Source organism: Solanum dulcamara, chromosome 4 (assembly GCF_947179165.1).
Source record: "Solanum dulcamara chromosome 4, daSolDulc1.2, whole genome shotgun sequence".
Classification (NCBI taxonomy): Eukaryota; Viridiplantae; Streptophyta; class Magnoliopsida; order Solanales; family Solanaceae; genus Solanum; species Solanum dulcamara.
The window spans coordinates 44440462-44458242 of NC_077240.1; the positions used below are offsets into that span (position 1 = coordinate 44440462).

The 17781-nt window shown below is 32.1% G+C and overlaps 1 protein-coding gene across 1 annotated transcript; it reads left to right on the forward strand.

Annotated features, from left to right (window-relative positions):
* The first annotated feature begins 777 nt into the window (after positions 1-777).
* LOC129887394 (galactokinase) lies at positions 778-9163 on the forward strand. The gene is made up of 13 exons (XM_055962474.1): positions 778-1118; positions 1273-1460; positions 2247-2293; positions 2503-2597; positions 2695-2777; positions 5891-5959; positions 6174-6359; positions 7164-7298; positions 7617-7751; positions 8096-8166; positions 8256-8333; positions 8453-8594; positions 8690-9163. The coding sequence occupies exons 1-13, from the start codon at positions 956-958 to the stop codon at positions 8798-8800; spliced, it is 1503 nt and encodes a 500-aa protein (XP_055818449.1). The 5' UTR covers positions 778-955; the 3' UTR covers positions 8801-9163.
* The last annotated feature ends 8618 nt before the right edge of the window (positions 9164-17781 follow it).

Consider the following 17781-nt stretch of genomic DNA (forward strand, 5'->3'; position numbering starts at 1 on the left):
TATTTTTAAATATAAAATATTGCATTTACTTGCTTCTAAGTGAACACAATCACGTATTTTTCCAACTCAACAACATCAAAGCCACATAGATTCGGTCAATGGTCAGTTGACAAAGTGATGAGTAGGAGGATCCAGAATACAAATTCATACCAGTACAAGGATTCATCAGATCATTTTGCCGTTTTCTTATTTGAGTAGGCTAAGGGGTGATCCCTCAAGAACTAGTAAGTTGCGCTATAGCTTGACTGCTTTATAATGTTTTTCTTAGTGATTTATAAAGTTGCTAGTTACGAAAAAAATAAATAATAAATTATAACATTTAATAGTTAATAAACTAATAAATAGCTAAATAACACATTAAAATTTGAAATTAGCTAGCTAACTGACATATTAACAATTGAACAACTAATACTGTACAACTGTTTTTTTGTTAATACAACTATTAAAGATTATAAAATTAACAAATAATAAATAATTAAAAAAGATAAAGGAACTGCCAAAAACGGCATAGGTTTATAAATCTACAATTTAAGAAAAATGAAGTTTTGGAGGCCATATATTTTGTTTACATAACGCACTAATTCAATGTACGCTATATAAATTTCATTGATGGTAATAATCCCGTATCATGATCTATCAAATAAATTTTATATACTTACTAAACTAGTAAACTATATAATGTTTTTTTTTTTTGTCAACATCACTCCCTCGGTTAGGTTCTGGACTCTATTTTAGATCAGTTTTGTAAAAGGAAGTCAAAAAAGGTAAACCATAATGAAAAGAAGTAAATTGAGTGACCGAATTTAGGAGTCCCACAAATTAATCCAAAATCTTTATAATATCACAATCCCATTCAGAAAAGGAACGCTCTTATCAACTTTTTATTTCGTTTTCAGTATATCCTTGTCAATTCTTTATACATTTTCATTGTTGCCGAAAGAGAGTTACCAATTGAATGGCTAGGCACGAGGAATTACCAATTCCAATCTTGTCTGATCTTGAGCCAGTTTATGGTAGTGGATCACAACTTGAAGAGGCTCAACTTCGATTCAAGAATTTGAAGGCCAAGTTTATTGACTTATTTGCCCAATCCCCTCATGTCTACGCTCGATCCCCAGGTCAATTCTCAACTTTCTTCTTTGTCGGTAATGTTCTTCAAAATTTGAACTTTAGTAGTAAATTACATTCGAATTTCAACTATGTTAGTGGGTTACGTTCAAATTCTCAAGGTTAAATATTGAATCTGTCTTGTTGTTCAATCATGGTATGCAGGGAGAGTGAACCTAATTGGAGAGCACATAGACTATGAGGGTTACTCTGTTTTGCCTATGGCAATTCGGCAAGACACAATTGTGGCTATCCGGAAACACGACTCTAGTGAACCTCACAAGCTTCTTAGAATTGCCAATGTGAATAGTGATAAGTACTCCTTGTGCACTTACCCTGCTGATCCTATGCAGGTAATCATTACTTTGGTGTGTCATCACTGATTTATTTGAATTGACAAGGCTGGTAAAAGATCCTGCATAGTTTTTACTGTTTCTTGTGTGGCTGAAATTTTTGTCCGGTGTTATCATTGTTGAAAGAAAATATTGCATTTGAGTTATCCAATTTGACATACTCTCTGTCACTTTTTTCATCCTTATTTTCCCTTACATACATACATATAAAATGTTGTGACATCCTCCAAACTTTATAGCCTATTGTACTTTTCAGAAAAGTACTTTTGGTGAGAAGTCATTTGTGATTGGACAATATATTTTAATAGAACATTTGATCAGTAGTTAGTGATTGCCCAAAGCTTTTTAAAGTGTTTTTAAGTGTATTTTCTCATAAGTGGTTTTCAAAAAAATGTTTTTAATGAAAAAACTTATTTTTTTAGCTTCTGAAAAACAGTTTTTACTACTCCCAAAAACACTTATTTCCTTCCAAAAGCTTTCCCTAACACCTCACTTTTTAAAAATAAGCACTTTGTAGAAAAAATAAGCTTTTCTGGAAAAAAAAAGTTTGGCGAAACAGGCTATTAATTTAGGAATTGTTCATTATGTCTTGGTGGTTCTTCATATGTGTATAATTCATAAACGTTTGTTTGGCAAAGAGAAATTATCAAGTCTGAACCATGTTTATAAATTGTAGATGAAAGAAAAAAGAATAAGAAAAGGGGAAAAAGAAAGAGATAACTGAATCTTGTTGAATACTGCAATTCTAGTTTCTTTTTGTCAATAACCTTACGTCTAACTTTTCAGGAGGTTGATCTGAAGAATCACAGATGGGGTCATTATTTCATTTGTGGGTAAGTCCTTACTTTCTTGATTTCTTCATCCAAGATCCAGAGAATCAGCTAGTATTGAGATGAACTACAAGTTGACAGACACTAGATTTTGCTCTATCATGCTTATGTGAACTCTTGGGTAGTATGGGTGTGAGGAGAAAGTTAAAAATATAAGAGTTGAAACTATTCATATATACATGTCATAACAAACTGTTAATATGTGTGTGCAGGTACAAGGGTTTCTATGAGTATGCCAAGTTGAAAGGGATAGATGTTGGTGAACCTGTTGGTCTTGATGTTATTGTTGATGGTACAGTTCCTACAGGTATATATATGTCTTCTGATCTTGACTACTGTCCGGTAGTAATTAACTAGTCAGGTTTTATGGCTTATTTCATGGTTTCCATGCTTGTTGGCTTTAGGGTCTGGACTTTCGAGCTCCGCAGCATTTGTTTGCTCTTCTTTTATTGCTATAATGGCTTCAATTGGTGTTAACATGCCCAAGGTAGCATCCTTACCATATTATGCAAATGAACTTATTTTCTTTCTAGCTTGATGTTAGTTTGGTATTTTTTTTGCCTTTGTGTATAATTAACCTAATGTTTGATAATTAAGTTTTGTTTAGCTTATTATTAAAGTTGAACTGTGATTTTTTTTTATGATAGATAAAACTTAGTCTTTCTTTTGTGTTTTCATAGGCTAAGTTTCTGTAATACTTCTTTTAAGTGATAAAGCTAGCAATAAATCTAGAGACAAAACTTTAAAAATTAAGTTAGGGACAAACTAAAATCATTAAGTTAGAGCCAAAACTTTAAAATTTTATTAGAGCAAAAATTTTAAACTTTTTAATTGATATTTGCTTAATTCAGTTTGTTGCTCCTTTTCTTTTGGTTGGGGGGGGGGGGGGGGGTCCTCTTTGGTTATAAGTATTAGCGTCGTTAGATGACTACAGTAATAATTAAATATATTTTTGGTTAAGATGAAGTTAAAGAAACTTTTTGAAGTAAACAAGTTTTTCGTTAAAACTTTTAATTCAACTGTTTTGAATAAATGATTAGTTTCAAAATATCAATAAAAGAACAGCGAGCAAAACCTGCTTGTCATGGTTGACCTTCCATACTCGTGCTGCCGTGGTCGGAAAGATTTTGAGTTGAACCTGCTTGACGAAAATCTAGGTCTGCCACTACTGTGGCATCCATCTATGGCTGTTTGATTGTTGTCCACCCTGAACATTTGTTTTGGATCTGATTTCTTTTCCTGTTTAGAAGTTTCTTTTTAAAGAGTACCTCATTAGATGAATGAATTTTTCATGACTAATTTCATTTCTAATCTATTGCAACTACAGTAAAACCTCGATAAACTAATATTCGATAAAATAATAATCTCGCTAAATGAATATTTTTCTCCGGTACCGACTTGGGCCAGTTATATTAAAGTAATATTCTCGCTAAATGCATTAGATAATAATTAAAAATAAAGTATTAAAGGCCCAGAAAAAATGTAAAGTAATAATTACTAGAATACATCAATAATTTATATATATTTAATCAGTCAATAATACTAGACCAATAACTATTTCTTTTTAAAATATGATTCTATAGTTGATTGCTTTTTTTCCCCACCAAAACCAAAATTAATCTCATCCTTAACCTTTTAAAGAGAGAACACAATTTCCGAAATATTTTGTTCGTGTTGTACCAAATAGTTTGACAATGTAGTCATTGCTTGAAATGCCTCCTTTGACGATACATGTGAGACAATGCTACTATCATCTTGTTCAGGATCATTCTCATAATCATTATTCATTACAGATTGAATAATCTCTTCCTCTGTAGGTGATTCCATAACTGTATGATTCTCGTTAGGGTAGTTCAAAAGATGTTCAACATCCATCACATTTCTGTACCCTAACTTAGAGATGACATCATTTAATTCTTGGATACCTTCATCTAATTCACCAACTTGTGGTTCGGAAATATTATTTTCTACCGACCGGATCTTGCAATGCCGAAAACAATTTGCAGTTGTTATTTCTTTCAAATCAAAATTCCAAGCCAAGTTACCAAAATTAATAGCATTCAAAATATTAATTTTTTCAGTATTTGGTGCTTCGACCTTAAGGCCTTGTAAGATGCTGAAATAAAGACGACGACGATAATGAGCTTTGAATGCTCGAATAATCCCAGCATCACATGGTTGAATCTTAGACGTTGTGTTAGGAGGTAGGAAAAACAACTCTACATTTCTTAGGCCTTCAACTATCTTTGGATGAGCTGGGCAATTGTCTACTATTAACAAAACCTTCCTTCCATTCATTCTCTTATCAAACCAACCAACATATTTTTGGAAAAACAAGTCAGTCATCCAAGCTTTCTTGTTGGATCTATACATGCAATTAAGATTGTTCATGTTCACATTTTTAAAGCATGTAGGATTTGCAAACTTACTAATAATCCACAATGGTACTTTGTCAGATCCATTACCATTGCAACAGAGAGCAAGAGTAATTCTCTCTGTCTTTTTTGCGACCTTCAAGCTGCTTGGTAGCAAGTGAATGATCAGCTTCCAATCGGTAAAATAGTCCAGTTTCATCCATATTATAAATATCCTTCAATTCAAAGTGATTCAGTTTTGACCGTATGCTAGGCAATTCATTTTCAATGTTCTCCATGATAACTGAACCACTTTCACCAAAACATCTGTAAGACTTGATTCCGTATCTTGACTTGAAACGTTCTAACCAACTAGAAGAGAAGTTAAATTCTGGATTAGTTTCACCATATATTTTCAGGAAAAGATCTTTTGCTTTTTCTTGGATAATTTCCCCTGACATGTTCACTTTCTCTTGCATTTGAAGAAATCACTCGTATAAAACTTTCTCTAAATCAAGGTATTTTGCCGGTTTATGCCTCTTGGTATCGCTATTTTTCAGCTCATTTGACAAATACTCTGCCGACCTTTTGAGAGTGTGCGATATTGTTGATTGACTAATAGTCAAATCAAACTTTTGTTTCACCCATGCTTGCAAATCTTTTTGGCTAATAGTTAGATTCTCTTTCTTATGCTCCCATATTGCGTTTCTTATTTTATTGATTAAAGATGATTTTTGTACGCTTTTCAAATGATGAGAATGCATTATACTTGGATTATGATTTTTAAACATCTAGCCTTTTCCTTTTATAGTTAACATAAAATCTCTTCATATTCTATATACATGAATACAATTAGAAACATTAAACTTCATTAAATTCGTTTAGCTTTCCTAGATTTAAATAATAAATATGCAAAGACTACACTTTTTAGTTTCCTAGATTTAAACTTTTGAAATTCTTAATTCAAATATTTCTTTTTCTTTCTTATGACACATACTGCAAAATACTCTCTAAAATAATAAATATTAATTTATCGATAAATAAATTTTTTATGCATTTATCGATAAACTAATAATCTCGATAAATGAATATTTTTTTCCGGTCCCAAGCATATGCATTTATAGAGGATTTACTGTATCTGCCTTTTCTTCTATTATTATTTGCATGAGTTTGCAAATTTTGAATCTGTTGGTAGTGTTAGCTGTATCTCTGTTTTGACCTAGAAGTGATAATTCTTTCTCTGCAGAAAGAAATTGCTCAACTCACATGTGAGTGTGAAAGGCACATCGGGACTCAGTCGGGTGGAATGGATCAGGTAATGCAATCGAACACTAAATCTTGGTTACTTAGTTACAGCTGGACCACTGCAAAGTGCAGTATACAAATTAGTTGTCCTAAATATTGATGGTTTCCTTATTCTTCTCCCAAATTTCAATATGATGTGTCTCTTTGCTAGTTCAATATAGCAATGCAGACAGTCTGGAATTAATATTTGATTCTTAAAGGCATCAATTGATTGTTTTGTGCAGGCCATCTCTGTTATGGCAAAATCTGGGTTTGCGGAGCTGATTGATTTCAATCCTATACGTGCAACTGATGTACAACTCCCTGCTGGTGGAACTTTTGTGATAGCCCATTCATTAGCTGAATCACAAAAAGCAGTTACTGCTGCAGTTAACTACAATAATCGGGTTGTTGAATGCCGACTAGCTGCTGTAAGACTTAGCACCCTTTGTTTGATAAATTTCTGGTGTTAGAGCGAAGAGGATGATTTTCTTATCTCTTTGATCATAATAGTTAGTTCTAATTATCTATTTCTCAATTGGTTTCTTGGGGGTTTTAAAATTTCTCATGACATCTTATTTCAGTATCTTGAAACTTGAATCTAAACACTTCGTCGAGCTGTGCACAAACTGGTTCAGACATCACCATTATAAAAAATAAAAAAAATTACCTACCTTTATGACTTACTCCTTAATTACAGTTTGCTTAGTGGTTCATTAATATCTTTTACAAACTCAATGTCCTTAGGAGACTGTAGTCCTTGGAACATGTAGAGTATGTAGTGGCCATGTCAATAATTCTGAGTTCTAAATGATTTAGATGGAAAGACAAATTTGGCATTGTGCGTGTGGTAGTAAAATTAGCTTTTTGAGATCCATGGGGAGAACATGGTATGTTTTATTTGCTAGGACTTGCAGGAAAACCATGCTGTTGGCTATCATGACTGTTTTATATGTTTTTTTGTGCAGAATTAACAAAGATGCAAATTGCTTCTACTATCTACTGCATCTTGCATGTGTTTATGTTGCTTTATCAATTTAGCCCTTGTGAATCTTTGTTTCATGGTCTGCTAACTATTTTCTAGTCAGTTTTTTGACTTAATGTGTTAGCAACTTACAGGTTCTTGTTTACTTTTATATTTACATAGATAGATATTGCCTCAGAATGAGAGTTGCAGAATAACCTACTTGGATATACTAGTTTATCCCCTCAGCTGCTGATTTGAAATTTTGCAGATTGTACTGGGCATTAAGCTGGGGATGGAACCTCAGCAAGCACTATCTAGGGTAAAAACTCTTTCTGATGTTGAAGGATTGTGTGTATCATTCGCTGGTACACACGGTTCTTCTGACCCTGTCCTTGCTGTCAAGGTTTGTACTCTTTACTCTCAGTTCATTCCTCTCCTGCCTGACATCTGTCTTCGTGACTCGGTTTCATTAATTACTAGTTTGCCTCCCTGCCCGTTGGGTGATAATTTGTGATTGCCATTTTCTTCAAGTTGAATAATCATGCATAGGTGGATATTGTGGTTGGATTGGATTTTCAGTTAGTTTTTCTTTTTCTTTCTATCAGTATTAGCTTTTTGTTGTGAGCCATATTATGGTCATATTCAAAGAGGGGTTTGTGCTTTTACTCTTGTTGTTTACCTACATTACATTCATCTGTAACAATTCCCACCACTCCTACAGGAGCTATTGCATGAGGAACCATATACCAACGAAGACATTGAGAATATGACTAAGGAAAAGTTGGAAACAAGCTTTGCCGCTTCACCAACTTCTTTGGATGTGCTTCGTGCTGCTAAGTGCTACAAGTTGCATCAGGTCACTATGTGCTTTCATACATATTCCTTTTTCGTTCTTTCTTCATGTTTCCATCTTCTTACTGGGCCTTCACCTGTTTCAAATTGATTTGCTTTGAATCCTTTGTTCATTTTATTCCTTAGAAAGATGTTGACAATTAATAAGTTCTCTTCCATAGGCGTTTTATTATTTCCAAACATACCTTTGCTTGTACTTCTTTAAAAGAGGATTGTAGATGTTTGTTCCTTTAGTCATGTTTGCTTATATTGATATATGATCAAATTGCCATTTGTTATTTACATAATATCAGTATCTTTTACTCCACTGGAATTTTCACAAAATAATGCTCTTCTTTTACCTTTCAGAGAGCTGCCCATGTATATTCTGAAGCCAAACGTGTGCATGCTTTTAAAGACACTGTATCGTCAAAATTAAGGTCTGTCATGGAAGATGTGCTTTGCACCGGTTTTTTTCTCAGCTTTTCTTTTTGAAATGCTTAAAATTGTAACAAATTGGTCATTGCAGTGATGAAGACATGCTAAAAAAGTTAGGTGACCTTATGAACGAGAGTCACTATAGCTGCAGCGTCCTTTACGAGTGCAGGTAGAACTCCAGTTTTACTGTTGGAACTTATAACATGGAACTCTAGTTCTTTTTATAATATTGCCCCCTCTGGACTGAATCATCTTAGTTGATGAGTTTCAATTATTTGTTGGAATCAGTTGTTCAGAATTAGAAGAACTTGTGAAGATTTGTCGAGATAATGGTGCTCTTGGAGCAAGGCTTACAGGAGCTGGATGGGGTGGTTGTGCGGTGGCTTTGGTGAAAGAGAGTCTTGTTCCACAATTTATACTCAATTTGAAGGTTAATTTCATTGTCATCTCAATTTAACAAGTCATGAATATTTTATGGTAATTGTTAATGCTCTAACCAAAATATGGTGATATATCATGTTTCAGGAACAATTTTATCAATCAAGGATTGATAAAGGAACCATCAGTAAGAATGATCTTGGCTTGTACATTTTTGCATCCAAGCCCTCAAGTGGTGCTGCTATTTTCAAATTTTAGGTCTTGTTACCCTAGTCAACTTTTATTACCTTCAGCATTTTCAATCCAAAAATAAAGGTGAATTATGAAGTTTCTATCTTATCAAAAATAAAAAAAATAAAGGTGAATTATGAAGACAAACTGTACACTCGATGAAACTCAGTTGATATTTTTTTAATTTAATAGTTACATGCTTTAGCTCTATCAGTGGTTGCTTTGTCAGACATTTGTGAATTAGGAGTTTGTTGATCATGTGATTGAGGACGTGTAGCGTTTAAATATTTGCTTGTTTTGATGGTTATTTAAATTGTATTGTAATGTATTGGTAAATTTATTCATTATTGTTCGGTAACAATGACAAGTGTCATTTTATGTTGCACCTAATTTGGTGTTGTCTCATCATTATTTGATTTTTTTATATTATATTCTTGTTTATTATTCCTTCCGTTTCATATTAGATGCAAATTAGATGTACACTTTTTTACACGGTAATTAAGAAATTATTAATAAATTATTTAATTTTACTATTTTGTCCTTTGCTTATATTAATTAGCCTCTTTAAAAAAAGAAGTTTTTGGATCTTTAAAATTTGTTTAAACTTTTAAAGCATATTAATTGTAGGGGTAAAATGACAAAAATTAATCGGAGAGTATTTAATAACTAGATTTACGTATATGTAGTGCACGTGTATTACGTTAAAACTATTTTTTTATATATATTTAAGCGCTTGAACACCTTTTGCAAATTCTCTTCAAGATTAATCCTATATGTACTTTTAACATGTGATTGCTAAATAAATTAAATCGTGTGCAAACAAATTTTTTAAAAAATATGTGAAAGTTGAAAATATTGATAATAAATAATTTATGAAATTACGTACTTTGAAAGATAAATAAATAAATTATACAAAAATCAATATATAACTAAAAATAATATTGATCTATAGAATTACAAATCCAATAAAAAAAGAGGAATAATATAGAAGAGAATTTCTACATACTTGTTCACCTCCTTTTCTTTTTTTGTACACTCGCGTTCATCTCTTTTGAATTCCAAAAAAATATATCAATGTTCATGCGGAATGCATCATCCAATGAGTTCAAACTCTTTATATACCCTTAGAATTTAATACAATTGAACTCAAATTATGATCATGCTATTGGAATCAAAATAAGCTTGCATTATATGGAAGTCAACAAAGAAATGTCGAAAGACTATTAAAAAAAGATAAATTATATTTTTTAAAAAGTATTAAAATATTAGAAAAAGACTTCATTTGAGAATTACAACAACAACAACAACAACAACCCAGTGAAATCCCACATCGTGGGGTCTGGGGAGGGTAGAGTGTACGCAGACCTGACTCCTACCAATGTAGGACTTCATTTGAGAATTACGTCGTAGGTAAAAAGAAAGAATCCTCAATCTATAGAAATTCAAATATTTTTCTCCGAGAAAAGGGTTACCTAATTATATAAGAATTTTGCGAAAAGTAAAAATTAATTATGTTATCAAATTATCCATGCTAGTGTTTTGTTCTCTTACAAACTCCTAAGGCGGCCGACACATAATGAGCATACATTAAAGTTGATTTTTGTCATATAATTTTTTTAATAATAAAAAATCAATTGGTTATAATAATATAACAAATGATAAAATCATCAATCTAACCATTCTTTCTTTATTCACAAAAAATTCCTAACAATTATATAATATAGGAAATAATAACAATTCCCAAATATAACATGAGATCTGCATGAAAATTTTCTAAGTTTTTCTCGTGCTACTTTTTTTCTTTTACAAATTTATTACGTTTTACATAGAAATAAGGAAGGGTTTATTACATTAATTTAATTGATTTTAAGGTCTTAAATATTAAAAATTAATAAACGACAATTTGATCTATTGTAGAGTCTTTTAATGAAGAAGAAAAAGTTCAATTAATATTTTACCTTTAAAGTGATACTAATTAGTGTACTACTTTGCACGTGTGTCTCGTGTCAATCAAAAAACTTTATACAAGAAAAAATAGTATTAAAAAATAACAATTGATGTTAAATAAATGACATGTCAATTTAAATGATATAATTCGACACTATAATTTATTTATTATCATTGAAAATCACAAATATATTGAAATAAATAAATAATTGTCACGATTCAAAATCTTAGCTCATGATGAAACCTACTAACATCTCACTAGTAGGTAAGCCTAACTCATAACCCGGAGCTAGAAGCAACGGGGCTATCACGCGGAAGAAAAATAAATGGAAAACAAGAAATAAGATAACATGAAAGAGATAGATAGAGTCAATATACAACAACAAGACCTAGTATCAGCTGGTATTCGAGCTAATAACACAAGAGATAGAAGGCATTACAAAAATATACAGGCTAGTCTCCGAATACAAAACAAAGACTAATCCATCCACCACAGAAGGATAATGGCAACTCTGAACGTCTGGAGGTCACCCCAATTTCTGAATCCCAAAAGTTGCTCCGCATGAGATCCAAATAAACAACGAGAACTCGTACTATGATCTGCAATGTGCAGAAGTGTAGTGTGAGTATTAAACAAATGGTACTCAGTAGGCATAGGCCGACTGAGCTCCAAGATAATGCAAGTATAAACAATAGGTAACAAAGGAAAGTATAGTGCAAGCAGCTAGAGAAGAAATATCACATGATAATACAAGTAATCAGAGGCAATGAAATAGAATAAGTGAGAAAGAGATCGAAATAAGAGAACATACCTAGGAACACCACCCAACAACCTAATCACGATAAGGTCATACTAAGAAAGTCAACTACCCAAGGATACTAACGGTAATCACCGCTATTCACCAAACCCAACTCTACCAAATAGGGGAGTACCAACATCAAGTCAAATCTAAATCACACAAATAATCAACTATCAATTCAACACAAGATAAACACAATTATGACCAAACAATAACCTAATCGGACCCCCATAAGTCCAGAGGTACAAAGTAGCAAACATAACCCAATCGACCCCATATGACCGGCAGGTGCAAACAACAACCAATTATACTTGTCAAAAATCAAGCTAGGCCCTAGACATTACACGACGCTTAGAATTTTGAAAGACTCCAAACAAGTCTCTTAGCATAGTGTTACGATCCGATTCTGAAAATTAAGTTTCAAAACCATTTCATAACTTGGCAAAAAATTCTCATTTAAATTTATTTTTTTTAGAAAAATTAGGAATTAGAGTCGCCACTTAATTTTAGGAAAATTAAGAAACCATTTAAATTTTTTTTTGAAAAGAAACCTTTAAATAAACCAAAGTCGGGTAAGGGTTCAAGCAATCCTCTAAGGAAGGTTTTACGCACCTTAAAGGATCCACTAACATGCGGTTGACCGGCGGATTTAAAAGTTTGGCTAATTTTAAAGAAAACTTAAATTACTAAAAAAAAAAATCCTTTTTTTTAGAAATAATTAAAATTCTTTTGACACTTGTAAAGTTTTAATATAATTCTAATTTAATAATTTTATCCATAGTTAAACTTTGGAACTAAACAATTAGTTCAAACTTAAAAACGTGGATTAAAAGAGCCTTGTTCAATAACTATGAAAGGATATAAGAAATCCTCAAGTCATTCTTGCAAAGTCCCAAAATTTGTCTAAAAAAGACAAATTGACATACACCATTAACTCGAGTAAATAAGATAGTGAAATAAAAAATAAAAATCATTGAAAACCTCTGATTTTTTTTATTTGAGAATTCATCTAAGTTAATTAGTGATTCAATAAGTTAGTAACAAATATCATGAATTCACAACAAAAGTCAAGAACTAAATAAAGTAAAAAATTAAAGAAGAAGATATTCTCCCATTTCTGCTTCCTGTAGCCACTGATCAAATAGGGCTTTTTAAGTCCAAAGTCTCAATCATTTTAGCCTTTTGAGGGGCTAACTGCTGCTGCTGCTGCTGCATATATTTTACTTTGATCCATTTCCTTGCTTCTCATTTCCTGCTGCTAGTCTATTTAATCGAAATATTAACTTCCATTTTTTGATGGACGATGAAGCTGACTCGGAGATATGCACGAAGGAAGGGAGTCCAAGACTCGGATAAGAGAATTCATGCAAAGATAACAAGGGAAAATAAGGATTAATAGAGGATCTGAACAAATTCAAGATGCAATACCGACTTAACTAGAAAAAAAATTAATAGATCACATTCGAAACTTCTCGTGTGTAACTACAACTACTTAGCAAAATGCATAGTCACTTAGAATGACACTTGGAATAACATTAATACCTACTGTCTAACATGTTCAAAGTTAACCCAAATTTACTTGAATATTTAAACCCACATGATATCCTAATACTCAATTTCGAAAAGACAAATGGGTTTAAAGCTTTAAACCCAAAACAATGATGTTGTTCATAATCAAATACGAACACATGAAGAGAGAACAAGCAGTAAAAGTAACTTACAAAAATATATATTACACAATTTCTAGAAAAATATACCTATTTCAAGCTATTTATATATCAAGAAAACCATGCTTCCACAATTATATTAAAAATAATGATATATCTCCAAAATCATTCAATACAAACTTATCAAATATGGTTCTGATTTCTAACATGTAACTATAATATGCACCCTATCTGCCTATAAAAGTTAATAAGGGATTTTTTTTATCTAAGGCATGGAATAGCATAGCAGAGGAAAACAATGATGAGAGAGATGAAAAAATTCTATACTAAAGTTAGACAAAAAAAAGAAAGTATACTAACATGCTTTCAAAATTTTCTAAGGAAACTAACTACAAAATTTAAGCTTAAGCTTGATCACGGAACATACAAGCAAAACATAAATAAACATAAATAGAGGTAGAGGTAGGAAATTATCTCTTGTTGTGCAATGAATTTGAGACGACGAGTTGAGCAAATAGATTTCCACACCGATTTCAAGTTCTAGTGATTAAAGAGAGATTATAAAAATGGAGTGATTGTGTCAAAAATCAGAGAAAATAAAAGACAGAATGATAGATAAATTGGTGAACAAAAGAATATGAAAAGCTCTAATATTCTCCAAGCTCTCCCTGCCCTTTTCTTCTTTTATAATTAATGGAAACAAGTCACAATTTATGGCTGAAAATAGTGCTTGAATTTCAAAAGAGCCATTTGAGAGAGAGGGGAAATCTTCTCCAAGATCTTGTTTGAATTCAAAAAAATTTCAAAATCTTTCAAAGATTAAGAAAAGTATGAGGAAAAAGCTGATCAAGGGATGGGGTTACCTGCTCCTAAATTGATTTGAGGAAGATGAGTGAGCTCAAATCCCGCTGGATTTTGAGGAATTTCGCAAGAAAAATTGGTGGTTCTTTGTGTTGAAAAAAAAGAAGATAAAAGGTTAGTGTATTTTGGTGTTGAAGAAGAAAGGGTATAAGTAGGGCTGAACACGAAAAATTGAAAAATCTAACCAAATCGATAACCAAATCAAACCGGAAAAAAAACCCGATATTTATTTGGTTTGATTTGGTTTGGTTTTTAAATTTAAAAACTGACTATATTTGGTTTGGTTTTGGTTTCAAGTCTAAAAAAACTGAAAAAACCGAACCAAATCGACTTTATTTATACATATTTTAAAAATTAAATTTGTATATATGTGTGTGTATTTTAATTTTTTTATGAAAAAAATACAATTTATATTGAATTTTTATATTCTTGATCTTGGCCATGCTTTTGAATTATACTAGATTGGGTCAAAATATTTTGATGGACTTCTAATGAAATGAGTCCATCTTGCATGGTTGGACCCAAAGTAAAAGTAAACAAAATGTGGACTTCATATCATCATTGCTAAGAATAATTATGCTCCTGAGTTTAGTTTTAGGAGTGACTATTCTTGGAAATACTATTTCAAATAAGTTTAAATTCAAATAGTGACTAGTGTCTACAAGGTGATTTAAAAACCGACAAAAACCGAAAAAACCGATAAAAATCGACAAAAACCGAATAGTAAAAACCGATATAGTTTGGTTTGGTTTGGTTTGACAATTTGAATAACCGACTCAATTGGTTTGGTTATTTTTTAAATAAAAACGATCCAAACCAAACCGTGAGCACCCCTAGGTATAAGGGGTATGGATATATCAATTGGGGTCGTTTGGTATATGATGTTGTAAAGTTAAAAAAAGGAATTGGGAGCTGTTATAAATTGGGTTGGTGAAATAGGATATATTAAGAGTATATTATTATATGTATGTAGGGTCTAATGGGTTTTAAAGGAGTTGGGTAGGTTAGTTTGGAAGATAGTTGTTATATATATAGTTATCATATGTTGTCATGATTGTTGTTGTATTTGGAAAAGATAAAGAAAAGAGTAACGGGACTTAAAAGGAGAAATGGGTTGGATTTTAAAAATTGGACCTCAAATTGGTTCAATTGTGGACTGAAATAATAGGAAAGATCCAATTAGAATTAAAATTTCAAGGGACCAATTCTTTTAAAAATATTTTCATTGATTATTCGAATTTGATGAATACGATACGAGGGGAATCCAAATTAACTGATCAAACTTCTTAATTTAAGAAAGTAACACGATTATCAAATTACCGAAATAAAAAATTAATTACAATTTATCTATAAAAAGGAGATAATTACATATTTGAGTTAAACTCTACTTTTTGAGATGATTTTTTCAAATTACTAGTAAAATCAATAAATATAAAAACATATGTTATACATATATAAGGATATATATTTAAAGAAAAACGACAAAAGTTGCTTGATAATAATTTTAAAGTATTTTTGATTTTTGAAAATAATTATTTCAAATTTTTTGAAATTGAAGAAGCTTAAAAATTAATTTAATTGTGGAGGGCCAAAATTGGATGTCAACACATATCATACATAAGGTAAGTAAGAAATATTGAAAGAAATTCATAAATATGGAAGATAAATCTTATCATAACAATCTCGATAGAAGAGAAAATTCAAAACATAGCATCCAAATAGGCGGACTACATGAGCATAGTCTAACAAGGCCTCTACTAACTATGACGGGGGCTTAGGACATGCCCTAGCTCACCCAAACATAAGAAACTAAAAGTCACGAAAGAAAGCTTAAAACTCATAAGGGTTGTGTCCTCGAAGCATGATGACTAATGTCATGACTCAAAAACCGAGGTCATGATGATGACATGCATCCCAACCCCATCCTGATGCGTAAGTTGAAAAGTAAAATCATATGAGACTCTCAAAAGGGAAGTCAGGCCACAATAAACACAATAAAAGGGCAACAACAATGAATAATTTCCTAAACCTAGTGTCATAAGTGTAAAGAGCATCCAAATACACAACTGAATCTGAATACACAGTTTAAGTCTCTGAATATAAAAAAGATTAAAATGAAAGATGGACTTGTGGTGATCTGGATTTCAAGATCTGACCACTGATCCAAGAATAATGTACCCGCTGGAATCAACTACCGCTGAACACCCTGACTAGTATCTAAATTAACAAGGGACACAGAAGTAAGGGTGAGTACAATCGATATGTACTCAGTAGGTTTAATTGATTGAGAATAAGAAATTAATTAAAAGATATGAAATAAACTAAGGAACGCTTCCACTTACACGCAGAAAAGTCTTGTTCTGGCTATGCTGCCGCCAATTTATATAGAACGACGTGAGTAAAGTAAACACATAAATACAGTTTAATATCACAGTTAGACAGATAGGTCAAATATCATAGGTATCAATGCAATGCAATGCAATATGATTATGCAATGATGTAATGATACGGTGGAATCAAGGCTGTCGCACAACTTGTCGTATACACCTGCTGAGTTGTGCTACCAAGCAGGACCCATGGAGATCTCGCAGACCATACACCTCATCAAAATCTCGATGTATCAACTACCTCTCCACCCAACTCATGGCCACGAACTCATGATACTAATGTCTCATTCACTTGCCACCTATCTTTTGGTCAAAGGTATAAAAGATGTCACATTTTCTTTCTCAAAAGGGTTTCCACAGTTCTCAGCTTCCCAATGCTCATTAATAGTATGAATGAGGATGCATGCAATCATAATATATAAGGCATAGAGGTAATTTTCAACTCAACATGTAGTATAAGGTTCAAAGTTCTCAAAACTCAACCTAAGCATGATATTCAACCTTAATAGAAAGTAATGGGAATGAAATACATCAATTAAGTGTTCACCCTTTCTCAAAAATATACCCCTACTCAAGCATGTTCAAAACCTTCAACTCAACCCCTCAGACGGGCATTACCAGTCAAATAATCTCTACTTATCTCTACTCAGTTAAGTCATAGATTATACAATCTCAGTCACAGATAAAATATCACATAAGGCCCTTACGCGGGCTACACAACACATATAGGCCACCACACGGGCATAAAAATATCAATTATCAGTCCTATACTACACTACGACCCCATCCCAAAGTCTACAACATAGAATTTGACTAATTACCCCGACTCAGCCCCAAGAATAGCTGAAACCGCACTCGAATACCTCTACCGGACAATCAACTCTCTAATTCAATACTCAGAATGACAATCCACTATCAATAATGAAATATACATGTCATAAGGAGTCCAATGACACCAATATTGATAAAAAAAAAATAAGGATAAAATAGTCCAAAAATTAATTAATTCCAAAAAGGATCGAATTTGGAAATTTACTGCAAAATCATGCTCTACTAGTAATTAGGAACTCATGGTTGAAAAACCCACAAAAATAGAGTTCAAAAAGTGTTAGAAATCACTATTTTCCTTAAATTCGGGTTAGAGAAGAAAAAGAGAAATTTGGGGTTTGAAAGTAAAGATTTAAGAGTTGAAATCACCAAATGATTAACGAGAATAAAAGATTTAAGGTAAAAAATCACTTACCCAATACTTTTATTCAAAAATCCCTTCTCAAATCGCCTCCCCAAGATTCCAAGAACTCAAAATGGTAAAAAATGGAGGTTTTTCCTGACCTTTACTGTTTCAG